Source organism: Eumetopias jubatus, unplaced genomic scaffold (genome assembly GCF_037043125.1).
Source record: "Eumetopias jubatus isolate StellerSeaLion01/CBP00866 unplaced genomic scaffold, mEumJub1_p1.0 scaffold_7, whole genome shotgun sequence".
NCBI lineage: Eukaryota > Metazoa > Chordata > Mammalia > Carnivora > Otariidae > Eumetopias > Eumetopias jubatus.
The window spans coordinates 116,856,532-116,882,542 of NW_028274813.1; the positions used below are offsets into that span (position 1 = coordinate 116,856,532).

The 26,011-nt window shown below is 46.3% G+C and overlaps 1 protein-coding gene and 1 pseudogene across 1 annotated transcript; one reads left to right on the top strand and one right to left on the bottom strand.

The window, feature by feature from the left end:
• Positions 1 to 25,652, top strand: LOC148163974 (melanoma-associated antigen 8-like). Its single transcript, XM_088024981.1, is given in 5 exon segments — positions 1 to 844; positions 847 to 977; positions 2,536 to 2,877; positions 2,973 to 3,031; positions 25,541 to 25,652. Coding segments are annotated over 5 exon segments (1,488 nt in total).
• The window catches only part of LOC148163972 (acrosin-like), a 240,030-nt pseudogene that overhangs the window by 99,406 nt on the left and 114,613 nt on the right, over positions 1 to 26,011 (bottom strand).

Here is a 26,011-nt window from a genome sequence, read left to right on the forward strand (position 1 = left end):
ATGCCCCTGGGTCAGAGGAGTGAGTTCTGGAAGCTGGAGGAAGACCCAGGCCCGGCCCAGGGCCTGGTGGAGGCACAGCAGTTGGGGGCTGGGGAGGAGAAGGTCCCCCGCACCCCCTCCTCCTTCTCCACCTTGGCCTCCTCCCAGTCCGCCGCCCCATCTGGCTCCTGCTCTGCCCTCTTTCTGGTCCCCTTGGTGGAGGGATCTGCTGCTGGGTTCCAGAGTCGTCCCCAGAGCTCTCTGAGTGCCTGCCCCTCCCCCACTGCCCAGGCAGCCACTGCCTGCAGCCAGCCTGACCAGGGCTCCAGCAGGTCCGATGAGGAGGGCGCCAGCCCCCGCGAGGAGCCTGAAGAAGCCCAGCCAGGGCTCCAAAACCTACTCCAGGGGAAGCTGGCCGAGCTGGTGGAGTTCCTGCTCCTCAAGTATCACATCAAGGAGCCGACCAGCCAGGCAGAGATGCTGGAGATCGTCAGCCAGGATGCTCTGGATGCCTTCCTTGTGATCTTGGGCCAGGCCTCTGAGTGCTTGCAGCTGGTCTTTGGTATGGATGTGAAGGAAGTGGACCCCAGCGACCACTCCTACATTCTGGTCCCCATCCTGGGCCTCACCTACGATGGGATGCTGAGCGGTGAGCAGGGAGTGCCCAAGACTGGCATCCTGGTGGTGCTCCTGGGGGTGAGTCTCCTGCATGGCGACTGTGCCCCCGAGGAGGAGGTGTGGGAAATGCTAGGGGTCATGGGGGTGTATGCCGGCCAGGAGCACGTCATCTACAGGGAGCCTAGGGAGCTCCTCACCAAGGTTTGGGTGCAAGAAGGGTACGTGGAGTACTGGCAGGTGCCTGGCAGTGACCTTCCTGCTATGAGGTCCCGTGGGGTTCCAGGGCCCACGCCAAAACCAGCAAGTTGCAAATGCTGGAGTATTTGCTACAGGTCAGGCGCGGGCAGCTGGCTTCCTCCCTGGCCCTGTCTGAAGGGACTGTGAGAGATGAGGAAGAGGGGGCCTGAGCCCTGGGGTCCGCCAGGCCCTTTCCAGGCTTTGCTGGGTTCGGCAGCCTCTCATGCGGGGTGCTGGGCATGAAGTGAGGCCGCTTGCTGATTCTTCCCTGTGTGTGTGTGTGTGCCCGTGAAGACAGAGCTCTGGGTATTTTAAGGAGTGCAGGGCCAGGGAGGGTTGGGAGAAGAAAGCAGGGCAAGGAGCCTCCTGCGGGTGGGGGGGTTGTTTCCTGGGATGACTCCCACATCCAGAGCTTGGTGTCCTTGAGGAAGCTCTCCTGTGGGGTTCCTTGCCATAGAAGGTTTCAGCTGCTTCAGGGGCTGATTGTGTGAGTACCATCCACTCTGCAGCATTTGTTCTTACCCAGTCCAAGAGTTAAGAGTTTTATCATGTTCTTGGGGTGCCTGGGTCCTCTGTTGGTTAAGCGTCTGCCATCGGCTCAGGTCAGGATCTCAGGATCCTGGGATCACACCCCACATGGGGCTCCCCGCTCAGTGGAGACTCTGCTTCTCTCTCTCCCCTGTGTGTGCTTTCTCTTTCTCAAATAAATAAATAGCTTTAAGAAAAAGTTTTTCTTCATGCGCTGGACACCAGCCTGGAAACCTTGCCTACTTGCTTGGGCTCTCGACCGAAATCACAGGCCATTGGCCTAGGGATGGGTTGGAAAGGCACAAGAACGGAAGAAGTAAGGAACAGGGGTCAGAAGCTGAAGAGATAGAAGTTTGCTGGTTCTTGCTTCTGATGCCTTCCCGACCATCGTTGTGCAAATGCCAAAGGCAAGCACGCGCACACAAGCGTGGGGACGGGGGCAGGAGCGCCCAGGTTCTGTCAGGAGTCAAGGTGAGGACCAGAGGGAGGAATGAAGGACCCTGGACCCAGTAGGGAATGTCCTGGGAGGCCTCTGGGTGAGACAACAGTGACATGAGGTGTGTCCTGACTTCTGCTCTGTGTCCCAGAGACACTGAGCGCTTGTTGTGAGGAGTGGCCCTCAGGAGCAGGGTTGAGGGCACCGGCCATCCAGGGAGTCCAGATGGGGAACAGAGAGTAGGGCTAAGGGACCCGAAGGACCTATCTCAGGGAATCCCTGGACTTTGTAGCCTGACGCGACGTCCAGTCTTTGCCCGTGGCTCTCATGGCAGTGAGGGTTTTGGTCGGAGGGAACAGGCCTGGAGACAGCAGAGACAGCATCACCAGCGGTGCTGCGGCTCATGCTGAGATCCCTGAGGGAGGGCTCAGGGAGGGACCTGGACTCCAGAACAGGGACAACGCACTGAAGCCTGCCCCTGCTGTCCGCCCTGGGAGGCCTGTTTGTGCCAAGTCCACAGGCGGTGTGTCAGGACGTCCGCATCCTGGTCTGACAGAGGCTGGGGGCCTGCTTTAAAAAACCAGGGGTCAGGACCTAATGGAGGAAGACCCAGGCCTGGCACAGGGCCTGGTGGAAGCACAGCTGTCGGGGGCTGGGGAAGAGGAGGTCCCAGCAGCTTAGATGAGGAGGGTTCGAGCACCTGGGAGGAGCCGGAAGTCACGCAACCCTCTCTCCAGGACAAACTCCACGTGAAAGTGGCTGCCCTGGTGGAGTTCCTGCTCCTCAAATACCGCAACAAGCAGCCGACCCGCCAGGCAGAGATGCTCGAGATCGTCAGCAAAGATTACCAGGATGACTTCCCAGTGATCTTGGGCCAAGCCTCCGAGTGCATGCGGCTGGTCTTTCTCATGGACGTGAAGAAAGCGGACCGCAGTGACCACTCCTACAACCTGGTCAATGCCCTGGGTCTCATCTGTGATGGGATGCTGAGCGGTGAGCATGACATGCCCAAGACCGGCCTCCTGGTTTTGGTCCTGGGGGTGAGCCCCCTGCATGGCGACCGTGCCCCCGAGGAGGAGGTGTGGGAAACGCTGGGGGTCATGGGGGTGTATGCCGGTCAGGAGCACATCATCTATGGGGAGCCCAGGGAGCTCTCACCAAAGTCTGGGTGCAGGAAGGGTACCTGGAGTACCGGCAGGTGCCTGGCAGCGACCCTGACCGCTACGAGTTCCCGTGGGGTCCCAGGGCCCATGCTGAACCAGCAAGGTTCAAGTGCTGGAGTATGTGCTCCGGGTCAGGCACGGGCAGCTGGCTTCCTCCCTGGCCCTGTCTGAAGGAGCTGTGAGAGATGAGGGAGAGGAGGCCTGAGTCCCAGTGGCGGCCAGGCCCTTTCCAGGCTTTGGTGGGGTCGGCAGCTTCTCCTGCGGGGTGCTGGGCATGAAGTGAGGCCACATTTTGGTTCTTCCCTGTGTGTGTGTGAAAAGAGAGAGCCCCGGGAGTTCTAAGTAAGGCAGGGCCAGGGAGGGTTGGGGGAAGAAAGCAGGGTGAAGAGCCAGCCTCTCTGGGGGCCTGTTCTCTGCGATGACTCTGACATCCAGAGCTTGGGTTTCTTGAGGAAGCTCTCAAATGTTGTTCCTTGGAGTAGAAGTTTTAACCAGCTTCGGCAGGTAAATGTGTGCGTGACATCCACCCCACAGCATTTGGACTTGCCCAGTTCAAGAGTTTTAAGAGTTTTGTCATGTTCTGGAAATAAGGTGGGAGATCTTCCCTCCTTGTTTGGGTTCTGGAATGAAATCACGGGGCATTGGCATAGGAATTTGTTGGAAAGTTGGAAAAATGGAGCAGTCAAGTGACGGGGTCAGGAAATACGGAAATAAAAGATTATTCATTTTTGCTTCTTACTCCTTCTCGTCATTCTGCAAATTAACATAGATGCGTGTGCCTTCACTCACTTAGTTCTTCAAGAAAGGAGGAGAAATGACATCTCAGCACAGAGGGAGCCCTGCTCACTGGCTCCTTGATTCCCAGACATGGGCTGAGCTCTGCTCTCTGGAAGGCCCTGTGTGTGAGCAGTGAGGATATTAGGAAAAGCAGGACACGTTCCACACTTAGGGGACAGTCTAGCAGCTGCACTCATGGCAGGAAAGTGGGGAGAGGTGCCCTGAGACCTGCAGAAGAAACGGAAGAAGGGTGAGGGAGTGCGGCTCCCGGGGCAAGCACTGCAGTGGAAGTGCCCCTGGCCTGGGTGGCTCAGGGTGTCGGGTCACCGTGCTTCCTTCTGTGCAGCTGATCACCGTGAACCTGGGGGGTGACAGTGGCCCTACTTGGAGACAGGGTACCTTAGAGGTGGGAGCAAAGTCTGAAATGGATAATTGCTCTGACATGTTCCTTCTGGATCATGGACAAACCAGGGAGAAATCTCCTCCTGGGGCAGGAAAAGAAGATATCCTGCACTCCCATCCCAAGGCCGTTGAACACAGTGCACAGACTAGGTGTTTTATATCCGTCATCTGCAAGTATTTCTGGAGAAATACAGTGATATTCCTTTGAAGTGGAGCCCAGAAGACTCTAGACTGGCACTCTTGTCCTGACCATGCAAAGCCGGAACCCACTGCTTAAAAAGTCATTTTAGTTTGATTATCTGGAGTGTAATTTGGACAGCTATAAGTAAGCAAGGTCTAGGTTTTGGTGGGGGGAGAAATGAGTGAAAGGAGTGGTTTGGTGGAAGAGCAGCTGGAGGGAGGGAAGGAGCTGGTCTTTGACTCACATTCTAGGAGCTTTGTATTGTGTCCAGCTGGGACAATTCCCTCACACCTGAATGCCACACATATTCTCATATATCTCACATATATCCTCTGATTTAGAAAATGGATTGAGTTTTACTTATGAAGCACCCTCTTTGGCTGATTAGCTATTCCATGTCCTATTGAGCTGCACATTCTCTAACATGACCTCGGTAACAAAAATAAAATAAAATAAAATAACCCAGAGGAGAGAGTGGAAGGCCCTGGGATCAAAACAACACTTGAAATCACTGCCATTCATCAAAGTTCCAATATGTGCCAAGCACTGTGCAAGGTGCTTTCCATATATCACATGCATTCCTGCAGTCCTGCAAGACGGGGCTTATCAAACTCACTCACTAACTCACTCACTTCAGAAAGAACCTTAGGCTCCTGGGACTTAGTCATTTTCCCAGGATCACGTGGCTAGTGAGTGACAGGGCAGCGACTAGAACCCGAGTCTGAATTCATGTAGAGTCCACACTGTTCCCACCCACTGCAGCCTGTGGCCAACCTTCCGAGTCCTACATCATTCCTGAGGACAGCATGGTGTCTTCCAGGTGACAAAAAGAAGAATGCTGTGGCTAAGGTACTAAAAAACCTGTTGCTAAGGAAGGAAGGTGACAATGAGAATCAAACAGGTTTTGGGTACTGTCTGTGGGCTTTATTAACCTAGAGTTCTTCTGCCTGAACCTCAGAGTTCTTTGAGAACTGACTGCCCAGGCGCTGGCATTTTTTGCAGACCTAGCACTTTCCCGAATTACAGCAGCCTTTCCCTGGTATTCCCCTGTGTGCTCTTCTGTCTCACTCTTGAACCTGGCCTGCTAACGAGCTCAGCACTGGTCCCCATGGAACAGCTAGGAATCACCTTCTCTCCCCCAACATAGAAACTTACTCTCTGTAGTAATCCTCTGGTCACTAAATGAAGAAGTGAATCCTCCCTGCTGGGATCACAGAATCGTTTGAAAATTAGATGTCATCCTGTACTTGAAAGTATCTGTCACACAGGAGGTGCTTGAAAATTTCAAAGAATTCCAAGGCAAACTGACCTCAAAAACTCCTCCCCTGGGATGCCTGGGTGGCTCAGTCAGTTAAGCATCTGCCTTTGGCTCAGGTCATGATCCCAGGGTCCTGGGCTCGAGTCCCACATCAGGCTCCCTGCTCAATGGGAAGCCTGCTTCTCCCTCTGCCCGCTGCTCCCCCTGCTTGTGCAATCTCTTTCTCTCTCTCTCTCACTGACAAATAAATAAGATCTAAAAAAAAAACTCCTCCCAGCAATAAAGTCAGTCATAACAAATTATAATAGTTGCATTTTGTTAAGCCCCTACTGTGTAACAATACATGGGAGAAACTTTAATGTTCATCCATAGTGTGTCTTGCTTTCCTTCCAGAATACAGGGGACACAACCTTGCCAGTCCCCTTGTAGTTAGGGAGGGTTGTGTGATGACCCTTTGCCATGGAGATGTGAGCAGAAGCATTGTTTCTCACGTCCAGGCGTTTGCGAGCCAGTATGTCCACTCCATGCTGTCTCCCTTGATTCACCAGCAAACATGGTGACCCCGTGTTGAGATAGGGGAGCCACAAGATGAAAGCAACCTGGACCCAGGGTCTAGGAAAAGCAGAGGGCCCCTGCCAAACTGTATCAGAATTTGTGTGCACAAAGATGCACTTCTGTTGTGTTAGCCCTTCAAATGTCACAGTTTGTTGCATCAGTTAGCAGTTACTTTCATGCAGCCGCTTTTTTTGTTAGGCTTATCTAGCAATTTTACTTAAGAAGGTACTAGTGCATATCTTCCTATTGCAAAAAAACTTCTAAAAATACAGATGAGTCACAATATCCCCTTTTCAACGTTCCTCCACAATTCAGCCTCCTCCTCAGAAGTCACCATGACTAACAATCTAGTGTGTATTTTTATTTTTTTTATTTAAAATATTTTCTTTTCTTTGAGAGAGATAAAGAGTGTGTGATGGAGGGAGGGGCAAATAGAGAGAGAGAGAGAGAGACCCTCAAGCCGGCTCCATGCAGAGCCCGATTCGGAGCTTGGTCTCAGGACCCAGAGATCATGACTTGAACCGAAATCAAGAGTCGGACGCTTAACCAGCTGAGCCACCCAGGCGCCCCTAGTGTGTGTTATTCTAAAGGTGACTATGGCTTTTTCATAGATATGCTCTACAAATATATTGTTTTTATTCAACCTAACCCGTAATACTGTGCATATTGATCTGCCACTACCTTTTGTCACTTAATAAAATGGATGCAGGATCTTCCAATAACAGCACATATACACCTACCTCACTTTTGAAAGTATTCCCTGGAATGTTAAAGTTTGTATATACCATAATTAATCACATACACAATTTTTTCCTGGTGGAAACAAGTTGTTTTCCCTTTATCGTATGACTAATAAAATGAAAACAACATCTTTGACCTGAATCCTTGGGTAGATATGAATGTTTTCTAATAAGATATACATACTAACACAGACATTGGGTTAGAGTGGAGAGGGTGTGAATTGTTTAACATTTCATAAATGCGTCTGAAATTTTATTCCACAAGTGCTATACCAGTTTGCATTCCCATAATTAATTTCAATAGCTCCAAAATTGCAATACTTAGGTATAAATCTAATAAGATATGCACAGGATCTGTATGCTGAAAACACAGAATGCTGATAAAAGTAATCAAGACTTAAATAGTAAGTTCAGAGATATACTGTGTTCATGGACTGGTAGACTCACATAGTGAAGATGTCAATTCTCACTAAATTGATCTATACATTCAAAACAATCCAATCAAAATTCTACCAGGATGTTTTTGGATATAAACTAGCTGATTCAACAAGTTTATGGAAAGGCAAAGGAAATAGTATAGCTAAAACAACTATGAAAAAGTAGAATAAAGTCAGAAGAATCACACTACTTGATTTTAAGATAAAGCTATGATAATCCAGGTGGTGTGGTATTGGGGGGCGGAGCAAGATGGCGGAGGAGTAGGAGACCTAGATTTCGTCTGGTCTCAGGAATTCAGCTGAACAGCGATCAAACCATTCTGAACACCTACGAACTCAACAGGAGATCGAAGAGGAGAGTAGCAACAACTCTCTGAACAGAGAAGCAACCACTTACTGGAAGGTAGGACCTGCGGAGAAGTGAATCCAAGGCGATATTCAGGAGGATAGACGGCGAGGGAGGGGCCTCCACTGGCCGCTTCTGGCAAGTGATAGAGCCGCGGAGCACAAAATCGGAACTTTTAGAAGTTGGCTCGGCGGAGGGACGTCGCTGCAGTGGCTAAGCAGGGGGTGGAACCCTCGCGGGACAGTGTGGTCTCAGGACCCTTGGGGTCAGAGAAAGACCGGGGGTGCCTGAGTGCGCCAGAGCTCCCAGGTATCGGAGCAGAGAAGCTGGCTGCAGAGACGGAGCTGAGGCGCAGGCTCTCAGCTCGGGGTTGCCATAAACTGTGATCCGCGGCCCAGTCAGGCCACTGCTCCTCCAGCAGGGACCCAAGAAGCGGCAGAGCTGGGGAGACTCCCCTTCCTTCCTGGGCAGGAGTGGCACGGGAGCGCACCGCAGGGATCTGCTGGGTTTGGAAACTCCACACGGGGTCGGGTGCCAGAGATAGCAACGCTCGATCACAGGCCGGGTGAGCACGGAGTGCGGCCGGAGACCAGGGAGATGGGAGTGACTGCTTTTCTCTGAGGGCACACTGAGGAGCGGGGCCCCGAGTTCTCAGCTCCTCCGGGTGGAGATTGGGAGGCCACCATTTTTGCCCTGGTCCTCCAAGGCTGTACGGAGAGCTTGCAGGAAACAAAAGCTCCTGAGAGCGAACCTGAGCAGCTTCCTTAGCCCGGACCTACAAGGGTGGGGCAACTTAGCCTCCGGCAAAGACATTTGGAAACCACAGTAACAGGCCCCTCCCCCAGAAGACCAGCACAAACAGCCAGCAAGCCAAGACCAAGTTTAACGATCAAGGAGCACGGGAGAACTCCAGCGCTAGGGGAATACTGCACGTAGAATTCATAGCTATTTTTTACCATGATTCATTATTTCATCAAAGTTAAATTTTGTTAACTGTTTTTTTTTTATTTTTCTTTTTCCCTTTTTCAACCAACATCTTATCAATCCCTTTTTTTAAAAAAAAAAACATTTTTTATTTTTCATTTTTAGAGTCATATTTTGTCCTTTCATAGAAGTTACACTTACTTTTGGCATATATATGTAAGTTGTTCTCTCTTTAAAATTTTGAGATACAGTTTCTTCTAACAGATCAAAATATACCCCAAATCACTAGTGTATGGCTTTGTTCTAGTCTCCTGCCTGATCACGTTCTCTCCCTTTTTCCTTTTTTTTTTTCTTAAATCTTCTTTCTTTTTTCAAACAACTTCTTATCTATTCAAGTCCTTTTATAAAATCTTTTATAATTTTGATCTTTACAGTCATCTTCCATCCCTTCATTGTGTCAACCATTATTTTGTACATATGTCTTTCTTCCTTTAAAATTTTAGGAGGCACTTTTTTTTAACAGACCAAAATACTCCCAAAATCTAGTGTGTGGCACTGATCTATGCACTAGCCTGATCATATTTGATCATATTCTGCTTTTTTTGTATTATTCTGTTTTTTGTTTTTGTCTTTTTTTTTCTCTTTCTTTTTTCTTTCTTTCCCTTTCTTTTCCCCTGGTTTCAGGTCTTTTCTGATTTGTATACAGTATATTTGCTGGGGACGCTGTAAACCTGTTAGCATTTTGTTCTCTCATTCATCTATTCTCCTCTGGACAAAATGACAAGACGAAAAAAATCACCTCAGCAAAATGAACAAGAGGTAGTACCGTCAGCCAGGGACCTACTCAATACAGACATTAGTACGATGTCAGACCTAGAATTCAGAATCATGACTTTAAAGATACTACCTGGGCTTGAAAAAAGTGTGGAAGTTATGAGAGAAACCCTTTCTGGAGAAATAAAAGAACTAAAATCTAAACAAGTCGAAATCAAAAAGGCTATTGATGAGGTGCAATCAAAAATGGGGGCACTAAATGCTATGATAAATGAAGCAGAAGAGAGAATCAGTGATATAGAAGACCAAATGATGGACAATAAAGAGGCTGAGAAAAAGAGAGAGAAACAACTACAGGATCACGAGGGCAGAATTCGAGAGATAAGTGATATGATAAGACGAAACAACATTAGAATAATTGGGATCCCAGAAGAAGAAGAGAGAGAGAGGGGGGCAGAAGGTATATTGGAGCAAATTATAGCAGAGAACTTCCCTAATGTAAGGAAGGAAACAGGCATCAAAATCCAGGAGGCACAGAGAACCCCTCTCAAAATCAATAATAATAGGTCAACACCCCGACATCTAATAGTAAAACTTACGAGTCTCAGGACAAAGAGAAAATCCTGAAAGCATCTCGGGAGAAGAGATATGTAACCTACAATGGTAGAAACATTTGATTGGCAACAGACCTATCCACAGAGACCAGGCAGGCCAGAAAGGACTGGCAAGATATCTTCAGAGCACTAAACGAGAAAAATATGCAGCCAAGAATACTATATCCAGCTAGGCTGTCATCGAAAATAGAAGGAGAGATTAAAAGCTTCCAGAACAAACAAAAACTAAAGGAATTTAGAAACTAAAACAAAGACTGTAATAAGAGATGAGGAAGGACACTATATCCTACTTAAAGAGTCTATCCAACAAGAAGATCTAACAATTGTAAATATCTATGCCCCAAACATGGGAGCAGCCAATTATATAAGGCAATTAATAACAAAAGCAAAGAAACACATTGACAACAATACAATAATAGTGGGGGACTTTATGACCCCCCTGACTGAAATGGACAGCTCATCTAAGCAAAAGAGCAACAAGGAAATAAAGACTTTAAATGACACACTGGACCAAATGGACTTCACAGACATATTCAGAACATTTCATCCCAAAGCAACGGAATACACATTCTTCTCTAGTGCCCATGGAACATTCTCCAGAATTGATCACATCCTAGGTCACAAATCAGGTCTCAACCGGTACCAAAAGATTGGGATCATTCCCTGCATATTTTCAGACCACAATGCTTTGAAACTAGAACTCAATCACAAGAGGAAAGTCGGAAGGAACTCCAATACATGGAGGCTAAAGAGCATCCTACTAAAGAATGAATGGGTCAACCAGGAAATTAAAGAAGAATTAAAAAAATTCATGGAAACCAATGAAAATGAAAACACAACTGTCCAAAAATCTTTGGGATGCAGCAAAGGAAGTCCTGAGAGGAAAGTATATAGCAATACAAGCCTTTCTCAAGAAACAAGAAAGGTCTCAAATACACAACTTAACCCTACACCTAAAGGAGCTGGAGAAAGAACAGCAAATAAAGCCTAAACCCAACAGGAGCAGAGAAATAATAAAGATCAGAGCAGAAATCAATGAACTAGAAACCAAAAGAACAGTAGAACAGATCAACGAAACTAGGAGTTGGTTCTTTGAAAGAATTAACAAGATGGATAAACCCCTGGCCAGACTGATCCAAAAGAAAAGAGAAATGACCCAAATCAACAAAATCATGAATGAAAGAGGAGAGATCACAACCAACACCAAAGAAATACAAACAATTATAAGAACATATTATGAGCAACTCTATGCCAGCAAATTAGATAACCTGGAAGAAATGGGTGCATTCCTAGAGATGTATCAACTACCAAAATTGAACCAGGAAGAAATAGAAAACCTGAACAGACCTATAACCACTAAGGAAATTGAAGCAGTCATCCAAAATCTCCCAAGAAACAAAAGCCCAGGGCCAGATGGCTTCCCAGGGGAATTCTATCAGACATTTAAAGAAGATTTAATACCTATTCTCCTGAAATTGTTCCAAAAAATAGAAATGGAAGGAAAACTTCCAAATTCATTTTATGAGGCCACCATTACCTTGATCCCAAAACCAGACAAAGACCCCATCAAAAAGGAGAATTACAGACCAATATCCTTGATGAACATGGATGCAAAAATTCTCACCAAAATACTAGCCAATAGGATCCAACAGTACATTAAAAGGATTATTCACCACGACCAAGTGGGATTTATCCCTGGGCTGCAAGGCTGGTTCAACATCCGCAAATCAATCAACGTGATACAATACATTAACAAAAGAAAGAACAAGAATCATATGATCCTCTCAATAGATGCACAAAAAGCATTTGACAAAGTACAGCATCCTTTCTTGATCAAAACTCTTCAGAGTATAGGGATACAGGGTAAATACCTCAATATCATAAAAGCCATCTATGAAAAACTTACAGCGAATATCATTCTCAATGGGGAAAAGCTGAGAGCTTTTCCCCTAAGGTCAGGAACGCGGCAGGGATGTCCACTCTCACCACTGCTATTCAACATAGTATTAGAAGTCCTAGCCACAGCAATCAGACAACAAAAAGAAATCAAAGGCATCCAAATCGGCAAAGAGGAAGTCAAACTCTCACTCTTTGCAGATGATATGATACTTTATGTGGAAAACCCAAAAGACTCCACCCCAAAACTGCTAGAACTCATACAGGAATTCAGTCAAGTAGCAGGGTATAAAATCAATGCACAGAAATCAGTGGCATTCCTATACACCAACAACAAGACAGAAGAGAGACAAATCAAGGAGTCGATCCCATTCACAATTGCACCCAAAACCATAAGATACCTAGGAATAAATTTAACCAAAGAGGCAAAGGATCTGTACTCAGAAAACTATAAAATACTCAGGAAAGAAATTGAAGAAGACACAAAGAAATGGAAAAACGTTCCATGCTCATGGATTGGGAGAACCAACATTGTGAAGATGTCAGTGCTACCTAGAGCAATCTACACATTCAATGCAATCCCCATCAAGATACCATCCACTTTTTTCAAAGAAATGGAACAAATAATCCTAAAATTTGTATGGAACCAGAAGAGACACCAGAGGAATGTTGAAAAAGAAAAGCAAAGCTGGCGGCATCACAATTCCGGACTTCCAGCTCTATTACAAAGCTGTCATCATCAAGACAGTATGGTACTGGCACAAAAACAGACACATAGATCAATGGAACAGAATCGAGAGCCGAGAAATGGACCCTCAACTCTGTGGTCAACTTATCTTTGACAAAGCAGGAAAGAATGTCCAATGGCAAAAAGACAGTCTCTTCAACAAATGGTGTTGGGAAAATTGGACAGCCACATGCAAAAGAATGAAATAGGACTCTTTCTTTCACCATACACAAAAATTAGCTCAAAATGGATTAATGGATTAAATGTGAGACTTGAATCCATAAAACTCCTAAAAGAAAACATATACAGTAAAATCGCCTTGACATCCGCCTTGGTAACATATTTATGGATATGTCTCTTCAGGCAATGGAAAGAAAAGTGAAAACAAACTGTTGGGACTACATCAAAATTAAAAGCTTCTGCACAGCAAAGGAAATCACTGACAAAACAAAAAGGCAATCTACTGAATGGGAAAATTTACTGGCAAATGATTCATCTGATAAGAGGTTAATATCCAAAATATATAAAGAACTTATACAATTCATCACCAAAACAAATGAACAATCCAATTAAAAAATGGGCAGAGGATCTGAATAGGCCTTTTCCCAAAGAAGACATCCATGTGGCCAAAAGACACATGAAAAGATCTCAACATCACTCATCATCAGGGAAATACAAATGAAAACCACATTGAGATATCACCTCACACCGGTCTGAGTGGCTAAAATTAACAACACAGGAGACAACAGGTGTTGGTGAGGATGCAGAGAAAGGTGAACCCTCTTGCACTGTTGATGGGAATGCAAACTGGTACATGTTGGTACTTGTACAACATGTACATGGTACAGTACTTGTACTGTTGATGGGAATGCAAACTGGTACAGCCACTCCGGAAAACAGTAAGGAGGTTCCTCAAAAATTAAAAACAGAATTACCATATGATCCAATAATTCCACTCCTGGGTATTTACCCAAAGAAAATAAAAACACTAGTGATAAAGATATCTACACCCCTATCTCTACTGCAGCATTATTTACAATATCCAAAATACGGAGGTAACCCAAGGGTCTCCCTAGATGGATAATGAAGATGTCACACACACACACACACACACACACACACACACACACACAGTGGAATATTACTCAGCCACAAAAAAGAATGAACTCTTGCCTTTCGCAAGCATGTGGATGGAGCTAGAGGGTATTAATGCTAAGTGAAATAAGCCAGAGAAAGACAAACACTACATGACTTCACTTATATGCAGAACCTAAAAAACTAAGCAAACGAACAAACAAAAAGGAGAAACAGACCCATAAATACAGAGAACTGATGGCTGCCAGAGGGGAGAGGGTTGGGGGAGGGGCAAAATGGATGAAGGGGTGTGGGTGATACAGGCTTCCAGTATGGAACAAATAAATCATGGAGAGAAAAGTTACAGCATAGGGAATATGGTCAATGGTATTGTAATACCAACACAGATGGAAGCTACACTGGTGGTGAGTATAACATTAATTTGTCAAATCACTATGTTGTACATCTGAAATTAACAGAGCATTGTGTATCAACTATACTTCGACTAAAAGAAGGGTGGCATGGATGTCCACCCTCAGTTGGCTATACTGTGGTGTGCTTTCCCCAACTGGAGCAGTGTCAGAAAAAGTACCTGAGGAGCCTCGACATCCACCCTTACCTGGCTGCAGTAGGACTCCTTCCCCTAAGTGGGATGGTGGTAGGGAAGGCCACATGAAGAGCCATCAGTAACAAGAGAAACCTTACTGGCTCAGTGGAGGGGGACGGTAACGAGACCCCCCAATTCTCCCAGCTAGGGCACAGTTATGAGGAAGCTTGAAATCCCACTCCCAGCCGGCAGCAACAGGTGTCTGTTCCTATCCCAAGGCACAAACAAGGGCCACGTGGGCAATTGGGGCTCTCATCCTCACACGGCAGTAAGAGGAATCAGCTTCCCTTCTCCTTCCCTTCTTTCTCTCTTTCCTTTAAGAGAGAAAGAGAGAGAGTGGGGGAGGGAGAGAGAGAATCTCAAGCAGTCTCATCGCCCAGCATGGAGCCCAACGTGGGGCTTCATCGCACCACCCTGAGATCACGGCCTGAGCCGAATTAAGAGTCAGATGGTTAACCCACTGAGCCACCCAGGCGCCCCAAGAGGAAATAGCTTCTTACTCCTGGGGCACCATGTCGGGGAAAGCTCTGCTAAAACAGAAAAACAAGATTCAGAGTCTTAATACCCAAAATATCCAGGATACAATGAAGAATCGCCATGCCAAGAAGCAGGAAAATCTCTTCTTAAATAAAAAATAGAAGCAAATGCCAAAACCAGGATGAAACTGATGGAATTACTGGACAAGAATTCTAAAGCACCATCATAAAAGTATTTCCACAAGCAATTATGGACATGCTGGAAATAAATTAAAAACCACAAAGTCTTAGCAGAGATACAGAAGACACAATAAAGTATCCGGAAATTTTTGAACTTAGAAATACAATAACCGATAAAAAAATGGGTAGACGTAGACTGCAGCCTGAGATGACAGATAAAAGAATCTGTGAAATTAAAGATCAATGAACAGAAATTACCCAATCTGAACAACAGAGAGAAAATACTAAAAACAACAATGACAACAAACCCAAGGGTCCAAAACAAAAGACTGAACACTCATCACCACCACTCCAGCAGGAGAAGAGAAAGAGTGTGGGTCTGGAAAAGGACTCAAACAAATAATGGCTGAACATTTCCCAAGTTAGGCAAAAAAAAACATAAATAAGCCGATAGAGTGGAAAAAAAAAAAAAAAACCTAATCAGACCCCCACAGCATAAAACCAATGAAATTACCGTGAAGTTATGTTAAACAAAGAAAAGATACTGACAGTGGCATGAGAGACCTCACCTACAGGAGAAAACCAATTTGAATGGCAGCGCACTTCTCATCAGAAACCATGGAGCCAGAAAGAAGTGGCGCAATGGTTTTCAGTGCTCAAAGAAAGAACTGTCAGTTCAAAATTCCACAATGAGTGAAACTTTTCTTCAGGAATAAAGAAGAAATTGAGTTATTCTCGGAGGAAGAAAACCCACAAAGAAATTGCTGCCCTAAAAGAATATCTTGAAGAAGTCGATGGATCAGAAAGGAACTGATAAGGGCAGGAATCCTAGAACATGAGGAAGGAGGGTAGAGAAACAGAAAGAGTACAAATATAGGGAAATAAAATGCACTTGCTTTTTTCTTTTGAGCTGGCTAAAATATGTATGGCACTTGAAGTAAAAATTACAAAATTGCTGTGGTTCTCAAATAGGAAAATGAAGTTAAGATAATTAACTTACAGAGGATTTATATGAATCTGGTAGGGTAAACAGACATAAAGACAGTGGTTAGGTTTCTACACACCGCTCAATTGGGTAAAATGTCAACACCAGGGGTGCCTGGGTGGCTCAGTCATTAAGTGGCTGCCTTTGGCTCAGGTCATGATCCCAGGGTCCTGGGATCAACCCCCGTATCAGGCTTCCTGCTCTGTGGGAAGCCTGCTTTTCCCTCCCCCACTCCCCTGCTTGTGTTCCCTCTCTCGCCGTCTCTCTCTGTCAAATAAATAAAGAAAATCTTTAAAAAAATGTCAACACCAGCACACTGTGACCAATTATGCATATACAACATAATAACTAGAGTGTCCGATGAAGAATATATGTAAGGACTTACATTCACAACAGTGTAGGTAAGTCACAATGGAATTATGAAGTAATATTCAGGTACCCTACAGGAGGCAGGGGGGAAAAAAGAAATGAGCAACAGAGGTAACAAGTAGCACAAAAAATAAAACAGCAGATTTAAGTGTTTTTACACCACACTAATAATTACATTGCTAGGATGGCAAAACTGCTCCAGGTTCAGTCCAATTTCTATCAAAATCCCAGCTGGCTCTTGTGCAGAAACCGGCCAGTTAATCCTGAAATTCATATAGAAATGCAAGGGACCCAGAATAGCCAACCATCTTGAAAAAGAATAAATGTGGTTGACTCCCACTACCTGAGTGCAAAGCTTACTACAAAGGTATGGAAATGAAGATGGTGTGGTACTGCCATAGGGTCCACACGTGGATCAATGATAGAACTCAGTCTAGAAACAAGCCTTTACGTGTAGGGTCAGCTGGTCTCCAACAAGGACAACAAGACAATTCAACGGGGTAACAATGAATTGAAATATTGCTGAGACCACTGGATACCCACATAAAAAGAAAAGAAGTTGGGCCCATTTCTCATACCATGAACTGCAAGTGGATCACAGACCTAAACAGAAAGGCTAAAAAAGAGTTAACCTCTGTGACTTTGGATTTGGCAATGAATCAGATATGACACCAAAGGCAAATGATGAAAGAAAAACAGATACACTTTAAATCTTTTAGGCCTGCATCCAGCCAGGTCTGGGCCACAGGCACGACAGATGCAGTCAGGCCCTGGGATGCTGGTATCTGGAGGAGGAGTCGAGGGTGTGGCCACGAAGAGGGCCCGGGTGCACGTGTGCCATAGTCGTCTCCCACGGTCAGACCACATGCTCAGGGAGGGAAGTCTGCTTGGCAGTGTCTGAAGAAGGGAAACTGCAAAGCTCTGGAAAGCTCATTTTTTGAATATAAAAGATCAATGTTGGATGCTGGATCAAGATCGGGAGGAAGAAAAGGACATTTGGTACTGTTATGTTGAAACCACAATGAAAACAACAAAGGATTTTCTCTGGTCCCTTAAAACAGAGAAGCCAAAACAGGACACAGATGTTTTGCTACATCTGTTGAGTTGGACTAGTTTTTCCCACCATGAACATGGGAAAAACTGGATGAGTTCTGTTTTTGAATATATATATATATATATATTACATAAGTAAATGAATCTCTTCCTCTAAGTTATTTTGAGAAGAAAAAATTAACTGAACAGTTATGAGCTGGGAGCATCATAATGTGTTTTGAGAATTGTTCTAAAGCACAAAAGTGGGGGCACCTGGATGGTTCAGTTCGTAGAGCATGTGGCTCTTGATTCCTGGGGTCATGAGTTCAAACCCTCCATATGGAACAGAGATTAGTGTAAAAAAAAATCTAAAGCACAAAAAGTGGAAGGATTGTTATTTTCAAATTTGAATCTTCAACCAAATGACACAATTTGTACATCCTTTGTGAATATTATGAAGGCCACTGATGGGACTTAAAATTGATAACATGCAGTCTGAGGAGAAAATGTCTATTGGGAAAGTTGAGGTAAAACTTTCTTTTACTCAATCTTTTTTTAAAAATATTTTATTTATTTATTTGACAGAGAGAGACACAGCGAGAGCAGGAACACAAGCAGGGGGAGTGGGAGAGGGAGAAGCAGGCTTCCCGCCAAGCAGGGAGCCCAATGCAGGGTTCGATCCCAGGACCCTGGGACCATGACCTGAGCCGAAGGCAAGCGCTTAACCAACTGAGCCACCCAGGCACCCCTCAATCTGTCTTATTTAGTTCGAAAATAAATTCTGTTTGATTCCTTGGAGAAAAAAAAGATTCTCTGCTTCAAAAAATATCTTCAAGAAAGTAAAATGGGGGCACCTGGGTGGCACAGTTGGTTAAGCATCTAATTCTTGATTTTGGCTCTTGTTCATGATCTCAGGATTGTGGGACTGAGCCCCGTGCTGAGTGGGGAGTTTGCTTGAGATTCTCTCTCTCCCTCCCCACTCCATATCTAAAATAAATAAATAAATCTTATAAAAAAGAAAAGAAAATGACAATCCACAGAAAGGGAGCAAATATTTTCAAATCATGTATCTGATAAAGGACTTTTATCCAGAACTCTATAAGAACTCTTAACAACTTCTATAAAGAACTCTTATAAACTCCATAATAAAAACACAACCACATAAAAAATGCTCAAAGAATCTGAAAACAAAATACACATATGGAAAAAAGCATATGAAAGGATGCTCATTATCACTAGGAAAATGAAAGTCAACCACCCAGTGAGACACCACCTCACACCCACTAGGAGAGTTATAATGAAAAAGATAGGTAACAAGTGTTGTGAGGTTGTGGAGAAACTGGAGCCCCTCATACATTACTGGTGGGGATGTAAAATGGTGCAGCCACTTTGGAAAACAATTGGTCAGTTTCTCAAAATGTTAAAGAGACCCAGCAATTTCCCTTCCAAGGGAATGGAAAACAAACATCCAAAGCAGCACTATTCATAATAGCAACAAAGCAGAAACAAGAAAATGCCCGTCAAAACTGGTCGATGGATAAACAAAATGTGATAGATCATACAACAGAATATTAGCCAGAAATATAAAGCAACAGGGTGCCTGGCTGGCTCAGTCAGTAGAGCATGGGACTCTTGCTCTGAGGGTTGTGAGTTCAAGCCCCATGTTGGGCATGGAGCCTACTTTAAAAAAAAAAAAGAACAAATAAGTAGTAACAAAGTACTGATCTATCCTACAACCAGGATGAACCTCAAAAACATGATGCATATGTGACCTCTCTAGAAGAGACAAATCTACACACAGAAAGAGTAGATCAGTGGTGACCTGGGCAGGGCAAGAACACAGTGACTGCCAAAGGGCTTGAGGCAACTTCTGGGAGTGACGGAACTGACCTAAAATGGGACTATAGTGATGTCTGCACAACTCTGTAAACCTACCAAAAATCATTGAATTGTTACATACAATGAGTAAATTTTATGGTATGTAAATGAGAAGACTGTTTTAAAAAAATCTACAAAGACACCTCAGAATAAAACATCAGAATATCTAGGAAAGGGGAAAACAGTAGCCACAATCCTACACAACTTAGCAATAACATACACTAGGAAGACAATGGAAAACATCCTCAAAGTCCTGAGCTACATAGGGCTCAACTGTGAAGAGCCAAACTGTCATTCAAGAGTGCCATTTTCCAACACGTCAACACCAAGGCCACACTATTTACTCACAGATGCCAATGGAAATACAACCAAACTACTTACAACTAGATTCCAGCAAACTCCTGATATCAAAACCAGGTTGCCAATTTGTCTTCATTTCATTTAAAGAGAGATACGGAATTCCAGGAAGTAGGAAGTGTATAATCCAGATTTTTAGTATACACACAGACACACACACACAGACACACACACACACACACACACACACACACACACACATTTGTTTTCTTCGAGTTCTATGGGGCCCTTTTGCTGCTTTTGATCGCAGAGAGGCTAGCATAGGGGTTTCAACCACCATGAACTGAAGTAGCTTTCCAGCTAGAGAATTCAAAGAGACAAGCCCTATTTCCTTTTCCCTTCATGGGAGCCAGATATCTAAGAATGGAGACACAAGGGAAGAGAAATTTCAATGAACACACACAACAAGAAAGACATGGTTCACAAAAATAGTTTGGAAAAGACTCAAAGCTCAACAACTCCCCCAGAAGGATAAACTTATAAAGATCCACACGGAGATACATCATAGTTAAAGTGTTGAAACCCAAAGACAAAAACAGAGTTTTGAAAGCAAGAAGAGACAAGCGACCTGCCACATTCAAGAGATTCACAGTAAGAAGCAGTCCAATGTAATCAATCACCAACCACCAAGTAGCTGGCTGAGGAGCCTAGACAACACAGCCATACTGGAGACTCCGTGTTGGTCTCCAGTTTGGGTGTGCAGCAGCGGCCGTGGCCAGGCTGGCCTTGGTGAGTTGAAGTCCATGTTGCTGAGACCCATCATGACTTCCATCTCTGTCACCGTGGTCACTTTGCTCATGGGCCTACTGGGCAACTGCAGGAGATGCTGGGGAAACAGGCTGGCTGGGATCCAGAGAAAAGGTCATCCTAGCCACTTGATTATCACAATCCTCCTCTGCTGAAGAGACTCTGGTGAGCGTTCACATGGGACACATCTTTGCCTTTTGTCCCACTCAGAGAAGTCTATCCATATACTTCTACCCCAGACCTCCCTGTCATGAAGTTTCCAATCATGTTTCTTCCATTCCCCAAACATCCAGCCAAACCACCGGCCACAGCCAATCAGTAAGCAGTTGAGCCTCTAGCCGTTCCTCCTTCCAAGGAAACTGTTGAGCAGAGTAGCACACAACGGTCACCAATCTCAGGGGCCTCCAAACACGTCTGCCCACAGCCATCTTGGAGTTACCACAGAACACAACATGGTCAAGCACTGGATGGAGCAATGCCTTACCCAGCTTTACTCACATGGAGAAGAGACGGAACAAAATCAGGTCCAATGTAGGCACTGGTACCTCATGGACATCAGGTGCCCCTGGCGGCCGATGCAGGACAACCGGCTTATGTACATCCCTCTAACGCTTCAGCTCAAGGACCAACCCCCCACCCCCCAACTATGGAGTCTGAAATACAGAAGACTGGGGGTGTGCCTGAGAGCCACTCACATGCATGCTTCTGTAGAACAAAAGAGCACTGGTTGAGCCTGTAACAGGGAAAGCCATTTCCCTACTAGGGGATAAGTCTGGCACAGGCTATGTGTTCCAGGCCTAAAACCCATTCTTATGAGGCTGAGAGTGTGTCAAAAGACTTTATGCACAAGACTGCCTTTCCAACACAATGAATTTTCAGGTGCATGGCTTGAAGTTCAGCCCACTGGGAGGATTTCTGAGTCATGCCTGCATATTGCACAAAACCATCTGTAAACCAGGCTCCACAATTTTCCTCCTCAGTCAACTGACTGTAGGGTGTTCCCCAGGTAGGGAATGTGCCCTCGGTGCAGGCTGGGAGAGAAAAGGCGGTATGGCAGGAGTGGGGGCCATGTGACCTAGCCTATGCTTTCAGGGCCTGCTAGAGCCTGATCTCCTGTAGCAGGGCTCTGTTTTGTAATCCTACACTGTGACTCCCTATAAAGGTCCACAAAGGCTCCAAAGAGCACCTTTGTCTACCGCAGATACTTGGAGCGCCACTGGATCTGCTGGATCATGTGGCCCAGGTGGCACCTTGACCTGCTACAGAGCCTTCTTATTCCGGACCCCACTCAAAACTAGCATCTTTTCAAGTCACTTGGTAACTGGCCAGAGTAGCACACCCAAATGAAGAGTATGTCACTTCCAAAATGCTAAGGGGCTCACTAGGCGCCATGTCTCCTTTTAGTTTTGTTTTTTTTCTTTTGTAAATTTTATTTATTTGAGACAGAGAGAGAGAGTGTACACAAGCATGTGTGTGAGTGGGGGGAAGAGGAGTGGGGGAGGGAGAGGGAAAGAATCTCAAGCAGACTTCCAACTGGGTATAGAGCATGATGTGGGGCTCAATCTCATGACCCTGAGATCATGACCTGAGCTGAAACCAAGAGTTGGACGCTTAAGCGACTGAGCCACCCAGACACCCCAAGTGTGTCTTCCTTTTGGTTATAGGAAGAGCCAGATGCAAAATCTATCCTTCACCATAAAAAGATACCTCAGCAAGCCCCACTCCACTGGATCCCTAGAAATTTCAATGAGGATGAAAGTATCTAATTTCTGTCAGATTTCTTTCCCACCTCTGACAAGCAAACATCTTTCCAGTGCATCTAGAGTAGCTGCTACTTCTTCCTTGAGCCAGTCCGCATGGTATCCCCCATGTAATGGGCCAGCATGCTATCCTGTGAAGGGAGAGACAGTCAAGGGCCCTGTGACATAAAGCATGACACAGGGCTGGAGAGCTGGTATACCCCTGAGGTGGGACGATACAATGCACTGCTGGCGGCTGAAAGCAAGCTGATCTGGTGGTCCTTCCTAAGAGCATTTGCCAGACAGACCACTGCAGAGCACGTTCCAGAGGATGTGTTCATTTGCTCAAGCATCGGGAACAGCAACTGCAATTAAGAGTACCACCTGGTAAGTTTAAGACAATCCATCTTTGTTCTGCACCGTCGAGTGAGTGAGCTGAGTGCAGATGATGCAGGGCTCACTACCCATGCACCCTTCCAGTCCTTGATGGGGGCACTGATCTCAGAAATCCCTCCAAGAAGAGGTTACTATTCTAGGCAGTCCAGAGGCTCCCACTTGGCTTGGCCACCAGAACAGCCCTCACTACACAGGTCAGGGAACCAGTGTGCGATTCTGCCTGCTGCTGGATGATGTGCTCCAGGACTGGGATGGGTTCGGGGCCTACTGGGCCCACTGTGACACTACGAGGCAGACCTCAGTTAGAGCTCCACTGATCCCTTGACCCCCAGAAGCCCCTACTCTGACTGGTCTGCTGCCATCAGGTCACTTCCAGCATCTAGGGGTCCCAAAAAGTCTGGTGGCTTCCTGCTCCCCAGTGCACGGCCACCCTGGTTAAATCCCACAAGTCCCGTGGGGGAAGGCTGGGAGAAAGAACAAAGGTGTAAACTTTAATTAATTAATTAATAAAGCTTTTATTTATTTATTTGAGTGAGAAGGACAGACAGTGAGAGAGTACAAGTGGGGAGGAGGGGGAGGAGTGGGCTCCCCACAGAGCAAGGAGCCTGATGTGGGGCTTGATCGCAGGACCCTGGGATCATGACCGAAGCCAAAGGCAGATGCTTAGCCAACTGAGCCACCCAGGGGCTCCCAAAGGTGTAAACTTTTAGGAGCAAACTGGGGTGCTTCCAGCTTCCCCATCATTCAAGGGGTTTCGAACCTGCAAACTCAGTCTTCAAGTCTGGGAGCTGATTCAGGGGCCATGAGTGCTTTTTAATTCAAGTTAGAGGCTTGCTCACTTGACCCGGCCAAAGTATGAACTGGGTCAACTGGGGCACCCGGGTGATCCTGGGGTCCTGGGATTGAGCCCCGCATCGGGCTCCCTGTCCCTCTCCTTGCTCGTGTTCCCTCTCTTGCTATGTCTTTCTCTGTCAAATAAATAAATAAAATCTTAAAAAAATAAAAGAACTGGGTCAACTGCCCATCTACTTCTCCTCCAGGAGCAAGGTCTCTCGGAGTCAGACTATTCTGATCACGGCTTTGGCTCTGCTGTCCATTATGGTGACCACCCCAAAGATGAAACTCAAGAAATAGTAGAACAAAAAGACAAGGAGAAAAATGAGAACACTATCAGAAGATCAATCCAGGACGGCCGATAACCAGACAACGGGCGTTCCAGAAGGAACACACTTTAAAACTGAAAGGCAGAACCGCATCACATGCTCACCGAACACCTGTGCCAACGACCCCCAAGAGCCAGGAGACCCCCACGAGGAGCACCCATTGGCGGCTCTGTGGGAGCTCGCTGTGCAACTGCAGCACGTGTGGCCCTGTGCATGCCCCTCCAGCGTGGCCTTTTGCAGTTCAGTGCTCCCTGCATTTTTGCTACTTTACCCATTTAAAAACTCTTATAAATTTTGCTTTTGTACACATCTACTTTCAACTTGGTTTTGTGTTATTAACATTGCTTTGAGGTGGATCCAAGTCAGTCTGTACAGATCTAAAAGCAATCAGTGTCTTGAATCCGAGTTGGCAGTGATGTGGGAAACAAAGGCAGAAGGAAAGGTAACTAAAATGTTTTGTCCTTATACCCTGCAGCCTACTGAGAAATACTGCGTTACCGTTAATGCCTGGCTACAAGGAAAAACCACCTTGGTCTGACAATAGCAAGGGCTCTGGTAACCCATGTCATCCTTAGCAGATGAAGATCCTTTTGGAACCTCCCTTTACTCCCCACCCCACCCCAAAGTACAGCATCATTTGCTCCTCATACCCCCCAGCAGCAGCTCTTTCCGCCCAAGTTTCCGTCCCTGTGTTTTAATAAAACCACCATTTTGCACTGAAGACATCTCAAGAATTCTTCCTTGGCCATTGGCTCTGGACCTCATCTCTTTCCAAAAACTACATAGTAGTGACTAATTACTGCATCCCCTTGAGGATCGACTAACTACAGCTGCCTCAGTGAATGTGCCCATCCACACACGCTGGGCTTCGTCATGGGGTCTGTGCACCTTCGGCTTAGCTAGGTCTTGCCAGGGGCCGGGCCAGGTCCCATCAGTAACAGCGACACAAGACGTCTCGTCCCGACCCACACCCTGACCATCAGTCGGTGTTGTCTCACATCTGTACTTGTTGGTTTAATTTACCTTTCTCTAATTACTGGGGTGCCAGTACCTCCCTTTCATGGGCTGGGCTCATCTGCTTAAAAACAAGGCCGTGTGCACTGGCCTCCCTGTGCCCCCTTCCCAGTGGCTGGGAAGATTGCTGCCAACAGCTTCTGACGCAGCCACGGAGCCAACACGGGGCCCCGGGGCGTGACCCAGAGCAGAGCCTTTGACCTGCCCGGGACGCCGACCTTCCCCTGCACCTCTCTGTGGGGGAAATAGCCTCCCAGCTTCTGCAAGCCACAGGATCTGAGGATCTCCATGACGGCAGCTGACCCTACACTCCAATCAATCGTCCTGCCCATTTTTCTACCGAACTGGCTTTTTCTCATTCTGACATATGAGCTCTCTACCTAGCTGGGTATGAATCCCCGGGTGAGAATACAAGTGGTTACTACAAGCATCTTCTCTAGCCTCAGGTTCATCTTCTCACTTTTGTGTTTTGTTTTGTTTTGTTTTTTAAGATTTTATTTATTTGACATAAGAGAAATACAGCAAGAGAGGGAACACGACCAAGGGGAGCGGGAGAGGAAGCAGCAGGCTTCTCGCTGAGCAGGGAGCCCGATGTGGGACTTGATTCCAGGACCCTGGGATCACGACCCCAGCCAAAGGCAGACGCCCAACGACTGAGCTACCCAGGGGCCATATCAGTTGGCCTTTTGTTAAAAGAACATTAAAGAAATGCGGCAATGTCAGCACACACAGCCACATAAACAAAAGCTCCCTGGGGCCCCCACTGTTTAGAAGACTGGAGGGGGTCCCTGGTTTGGGAGTGGCTGGTGTCTCAGCACAGCCAGCAGCTCCTGGAGCCAAAGAGCTTCAGCTCAAACCCTGCGGCCACATGGCCGTGCAGAACAGCAACTTCAGGTGTGTGACCTGGCCCCTCGGCCTGTTTCCCCCATAGGATGAAACGAGGTAGCCTTCCTTATTCACACAAGACTGGAGCTCTGCACCAGGCACAGAATGTGTCCCTCACCAACGCCCACCCGGCGTCACTGCGCACGGCAGGGGCGTGACCCGTGTGTCAGAAACGCCCCCTGTACCTGTCAGCCACGTCCAGGTCAGATTCCATCTTGTCCAGGCCCTTGGTGATGCTGTCCAGCTGCTCGCTCTGATGGTGGAGGACTCAGGCTGTCTCTTCCAGGCAATTCTGGGAACAGGCCATCAGACCAGTCAGCTGCTTCCCCTTCGTCACAGGGAGCGGTGCTTCCGATGGAGACAGCAGCAGCTCTCTCCAGAAATGCTCGATGATGCTGAAGACTGCATTCCGACTGGGCTGCAAGGAGCTGAACCAGTGCTTGAGGTGGTCCTTCTCCAGGACGGTGAGAGACCTGAAGACAAAGTGAGAAGCCTCCTTCTTGATCTCAATCACACT